The 6,000-nt window shown below is 45.8% G+C and overlaps 1 protein-coding gene across 3 annotated transcripts in view; it reads left to right on the top strand.

Annotated features, from left to right (window-relative positions):
- UBE4B (ubiquitination factor E4B) overlaps positions 1-6,000 on the top strand; it is a 49,112-nt gene extending 43,112 nt beyond the window's left edge. For all 3 annotated transcript variants that reach the window (XM_069948288.1, XM_069948289.1, XM_069948290.1), the window contains 3 exons: positions 732-906; positions 1,166-1,312; positions 4,731-6,000. In XM_069948288.1, the coding sequence (XP_069804389.1) occupies positions 732-906; positions 1,166-1,312; positions 4,731-4,792 (384 nt within the window). In that variant the 3' untranslated portion in view covers positions 4,793-6,000. The remainder of the gene's footprint in view (positions 1-731; positions 907-1,165; positions 1,313-4,730) is intronic.

Raw genomic sequence — 6,000 nt, forward strand, 5'->3', positions numbered from 1 at the left:
CAGAAGATGTTGGATGCAAGCCTAAGGGCCCTATTATACGGAGTGATAATTGGTCGAATTGGGCTGATTAGTGCTCCGTGTAATAGAGACAGCCATCATCTGCTTATCGTTGGTTTAGGTGTAACAGTGATGCATGGCTGGCAGTTGCCCAAACACCTGATATACCTTACCTCTCCCTGCTCCTGGTATTCTCTCCTGTGCTCTGCAGCTTTCCGGTCCCGGTGGCTGCAGTGTCTTGAGCGTCCCGTCAGCTGGCAGGCCACTCTGCCAATCACAGGCTGGCACCGCTGCGGCCTGTGATTGACTGAGCAGCCTGTCAGCTGACGGGACGCTCAGACACTGCTTCAGCCACCAGAAAGCTGCAGAACACAGGAGAAAGGACCGGGAGCGGGGGAGGTAGGGTATATCAGGTGTAAGCAAGGGCTGCATGGACATTTCTGCTGTCCATGCAGCCCTTACAGCCAGATTATTAGGCCGTCTAATAGGTCCAGTAAAAAAGCGCCAATCTACCAGATCTACATTCACTGGAATGATCGGCCCGTGTAATGAGACCTGCTGCATCCAACTTTTTCAGCGACTGCTAATGAAATGTCACATTCAGGTTTGCTCATCTCTAGTGATTATCATACATCATACACAAGTAAAGAACATTTAATGTGTTATGGCCTTCTGCAGCCATCAGCGTCCATTCGGCCATCTATAACATTCTTATTTGTGCTCCCTGTGCTCAGAGATCCTATGGCAAAGATCTTTTTGAAGAGGTCATATCCAAGATGAAAAAAGCTGGAATTAAGTCTACTATTGCCATTGAGAAGTTCAAGCTCTTGGCAGAGAAGGTGGAGGAGATTGTGGCAAGGAACGCTCGGGCGGAGATCGATTATAGTGATGCCCCAGATGAGTTCAGAGGTAGAGTACTCCTTTATCCTATTACTTGTCCAGTCTCCATGTTTTCTCCTGTCCACCACCTTCTTATTTTAGTGGGCTTGCCTGACTAGTATTACATGGCTATTCATTTCAATGGTTGTCGTGTTACAGTAGTGGTAACCAAATGAGACTCCATCCATACTTCAGGGTTAAATGTATAAACAGATATGGTTTCTACTGGCACACAGTATAGCAAGAATATGCATATAGTCAAGTAACATTTTGTCTTCATCACATCTAGATCCACTGATGGACACTTTAATGTCGGAGCCAGTGAGACTGCCATCTGGAACCATCATGGACAGGTCGATCATTCTGAGGCACCTCCTTAATTCATCAACAGATCCCTTTAATAGACAAACGCTCACAGAAAACATGCTTGAACCAGGTAAAATACACACTGCCCCCTACAGGTAGTAAATATTCATAAGCCTCTTTAATAAATGCTACACTTTCAACAAACTGCATAAACTAGATGAATGTAAAAAAATGCTAAAAATCCACCTTAAGGGTGCCTTCACACGTACCGGATCGCTGCTAAATCCGCTGCAGATCCTGGTATAGTGAAGTTCTATTCCGCTGCGGACATGTGACTCGGCCCCTTTATCTTTCTGCCACCCGCAGCAGCGGCCCGGAGCATACATTACCTGCTTGGCGTCTCGGCTGTGTGTAGCTCCCGGCTCCCCTTGCTCCTCATCACCCAATCAGTGCACGGACATCACCCTAGTTTACACTGTTCAGTATTGCTTTATATAGGCTGGTGCCTAAAGAGTGTGCTATAGAGATCTAGGAGATCTGCATTTTTGCAGTCCTTTTTTTTTTTTTTTTTTTTTTTTCATCCAGTCTGTGTAAAAAAAAAAAAACGCCGGATGAAAAAAAAAAACAGATGCATCTGTTTTTCCATTGACTTTCTATTATAAGAAAAAAAAAACTGAACAAATGCATACTTTTTTTTTTTTTTTTTTTATAAAACACATTAGTTTTTGATCTGTTTTTTTTTTTATTAAATAATGGAAGCCAATGGAAGAACAGATGCACATAAATGAATGTTTGTTTTTTTTTGCATAAAATATAAAATGTATGGAAAAAAAAAAAAAATTGCAAAAACTTAGTGTGAACCCAGCCTTCTTGTCAGTGACACAATCATTGTTCTGCTCTTTAATCTTTATCCTGACTTCCATGTCTCTATAAATTGTCACTTTAAGGTGTTACATAAAACCATTAATGTCATGTCTCCCTAGCACACCTGATATATTACAGTTTTATTTGGCTTCAGATGCCTTATTATCGTGTTACTTTACAGACTGACTCTATGGGGTGGATATTGCAATTAAACATCTTACCGGACAGGTAAACTATATGTTCTCCCTAGACAGGTGTGATATGTATATATGATTCTTACTGCTAAGCAGTTGGATCTACCGATCAGGCACACAGCACATATCCTGTAGACAGTCGATAATGGGAAAGCCCCTATAAATGATAGGACAGAGCAAGAGCCTCTCTGGCTAAAAGTCACATCAGTCATTTAGCAGTAGCCCCAGCTCTACACAGGTTCTATACACCATATACATTACAGTGCAGATATATTTAGTGACTCACAGGGGACGTCTTCTCTGATCGGAGTTCTTCCCTTTTCATCTTCTTCTCCATCTGTCCTGGGCCATTATGAGGACTTCTCCGAGCCACAAATCCACAGAATCTGCCAGACAGACATATTAGGCTCCACACTCTGTCACCATCCTCCTCTATCTACACACTGCACATCTGTATTGGCTGCTTTACACCCTTGTTTAGTGGGTAGGCTGACTCTTATAGATGGCTCCCCCCTGTATTGCCCCTTTTATAGATGTCCCCCCCCCCCCCCTGTATTCCCCCTTATAGATGGCTCCCCTCCCCTGTATTCCCGCTTATAGATGGCTCCCCTCTCCTGTATTCCCCCTTATAGATGGCTTCCCTCCCCTGTATTCCCCCCTTATTGATGGCTCCCCTCTCCTGTATTCCCCCTTATAGATGGCTCCCCTCCCCTGTATTCCCCCCCCTTATAGATGGCTCCCCTCCCCTGTATTCCCCCCCCTTATAGATGGCTTCCCTCCCCTGTATTCCCCCCTTATAGATGGCTTCCCTCCCCTGTATTCCCCCTTGTAGATGGCTCCCCCCCCTGTTTCCCCTCCTTATAGATGGCTCCCCTCCCCTGTATTCCCCCCTTATAGATGGCTCCCCCCCCCTGTATCCCCCCCAATAGATGGCTCCCTTCCTGTATCCTCCCCTTATAGATGGCTTCCCTCCCCTGTATTCCCCCCTTATAGATGGCTCCCCCCTGTATCCCCCCCTTATAGATGGTTCCCCCCTGTATCCCCCCTAATAGATGGCTCCCCTCCCCTGTATTCCCCCCTTATAGATGGCTTCCCTCCCCTGTATTCCCCCTTATAGATGGCTCCCCTCCCCTGTATTCCCCCTTATAGATGGCTCCCCCCCCCTTATAGATGGTTCCCCCCTGTATCCCCCCTAATAGATGGCTCCCCTCCCCTGTATTCCCCCCTTATAGATGGCTTCCCTCCCCTGTATTCCCCCTTATAGATGGCTCCCCTCCCCTGTATTCCCCCTTATAGATGGCTCCCCCCCCCCTGTATCTCCCCCTTATAGATGGCTCCCCCCCCCCTGTTTCCCCCCCATTATAGATGGCTCCCCCCCCCCCTGTTTCCCCCCCATTATAGATGGCTCCCCTCCCCTGTATTCCCCCTTATAGATGGCTCCCCTCCCCTGTATTCCCCACTTATAGATTGCCCCCTGCACAGCAGATTAAAAAAAACAAACACACAACTCACCTAACAAGCACTCCCCCGTCGCTGCTGTCCTCTCTTCTGCCCCCGGATGATGCGTCGCTCCCTGGGGGATTCCCGGGCAGCGCACACATCCGGAAGCTGAGTGTGCGCCTGGGCTGGGACTTCCGGTACAGGAAATCCCAGCGACGCGCACTAAGGTTCCTGATACGTGCGCTCCCTGGGAATCCCCCAGGGAGCGACGCATCAGATGGGGGCAAGATTGCCTCTTGCGGCCGCAAGCAAGACCATGCTTGCGGTCGCAAGAGAGGCATAAAGGAGGGGGTGGGCGCTGCAGTTCGGGGGGCGTGCGCTGATGCGGAGCACAGCCTCTTGTGGCTGGAGGCCTAACGTTGCCTCCGGCCACAAGAATGATTGACACAGCCAGAAGCCAATGGCTCCTGATGCTGTGTCAATCACATCCTGGCCCAGTCTGAACTGTATGCGCTCATTAGAAGTGTGAGCGCATACAGTTCCGGCCACTACTGACGTGTTAATGCTGTCTGAGACCTCAGTGGGCCCATGTCTGAGTTGGCCCGGGAGCGACCGCCCCCCTTGCCCCCACCAAATTTCGCTACTGCCTTAAAGTATACCTGTCCCAAAGAAAAACATTGACACATCAAAAGTTTTTGTCAGTCATGGTAGAGAGAATAACACACCCCTTTGCCTACTTTGTGTCGCTGTGAGTGAGATGGCCCCATAGACTTTTATTTTGTGTCTGTCTTTGTCACATGAGACAGCGCTGGGAGAGAACACGGAAAATGGACACTTCTTCTAGCTCAGGGGTGTCAAACTCAGGCTAGAGGGCCTGAGTTTGACTCCTGTGTTCCAGCTCATTCTCCTGATCACTTGTTGTCTGATGGTTTGACATGTCTCAGATCAGGTGATTTTATTTTTTTATTATTTTTTTTTATTGACTGTGCCCCTTTAAGCCGTCCATGTTTGGCTCCAGAAGTGTAAAATCATTTGCCCGTTCTATTTCAGTGCCAGAACTTAAGGAGAGGATCCACGCGTGGATGAGAGAGAAGCAAAGTGCCGACCAATGACACGGCAGCGAGTTGCGGAGAGGTTTGTCATTCTGGAGGCCGCCACACCACAGCAGATGAAATCCTGTACATATATTTAAATAATATCACACGTATTGACAAGCTCACTCAATGAGGAATAAAGGGGATTCTATTTTCTTAACCAAGGCCAACCATTACAGTCCAGAAGGCAAAGACCTTCCGCTCATCCGTGTCTAAGAGCAGGCGGACAGCAAACATCAAGGTTTCACTACAAGCTGGCCACAAGCTGACTGCAACAATGTATCAGTTTTTTGTTTTTTTTTTATTTTTTTTCTGCTGCTATGATACCTCCTCTTCCTTTTCTTTTTTCCCTCCCATTCTTTCCTTCCTGCCAGGATTCCAATATTAAAAAAAAAAAGATATAGGAAAATCCATATTGGGCCGAGATCTATCTCGCCTCCCATGTTTGTACCCCCCCCCCATCCTTTCCGAGATGCGCTAATCTGGGACCTGAAGCAAAGTCTGATTTGTGGAGCGCCCTTTTATGATCCGTATCTGTATAATATATGATATATATCATGAATATATATTTATATATTATGAGTATATTTGTTTTAAGCTTAGCGACTGCAAATGTTTTATCACAGGCTTTAGATGCTTTATTTTTCTCCTTATTTCTTTATGCATTCATGTGCAAAAAAACATTTTTTTTGTGAGAGCAGCACTGGGAATAGTTTTTATTGCTGGCTTTCTTGATATTCGGGGAGGTAACAGTCTGCCAGGTTACACCCCGTCCCTGCTTTGCACCCCCTTCCTCCTTATCATGTGTGAGAGGATAATGCCCCGTTTGTAAAATCTCGGTTTGCACCTATTGTTTAGCCTTACCAAAGTGATTGGTGCCAGGGGGACTGGCATGTGCAAAGGTTTTTTGTTTTTTTTTGTTATGTTTTTTTTTTTGTTCTCTTTTTCTTTTGCTTTGTTTTTTAAGAAACCTTTTTGTATTACTGCCCTCCACGACATACTTGAATTCCCGTACTCTCTCCATGTGGAAAGGCAGGAAACTTTTAAAATGAAACCTGTTAAAAAAGCAAAAAAAATTTAATGGAAAAAAAAAGATGTGTGTTTCCCCTCCTCCTTATATTTTTCAGTTTTCCTGCAAAATTTACTCACTCCTTCCCATTGAGTTATGGAGTCTAAGAAAAAAAATATAAAAAAATTTAAAAAAATAATAAATGATGACAACATTG

Source organism: Dendropsophus ebraccatus, chromosome 12 (assembly GCF_027789765.1).
Source record: "Dendropsophus ebraccatus isolate aDenEbr1 chromosome 12, aDenEbr1.pat, whole genome shotgun sequence".
Taxonomy (NCBI): Eukaryota; Metazoa; Chordata; class Amphibia; order Anura; family Hylidae; genus Dendropsophus; species Dendropsophus ebraccatus.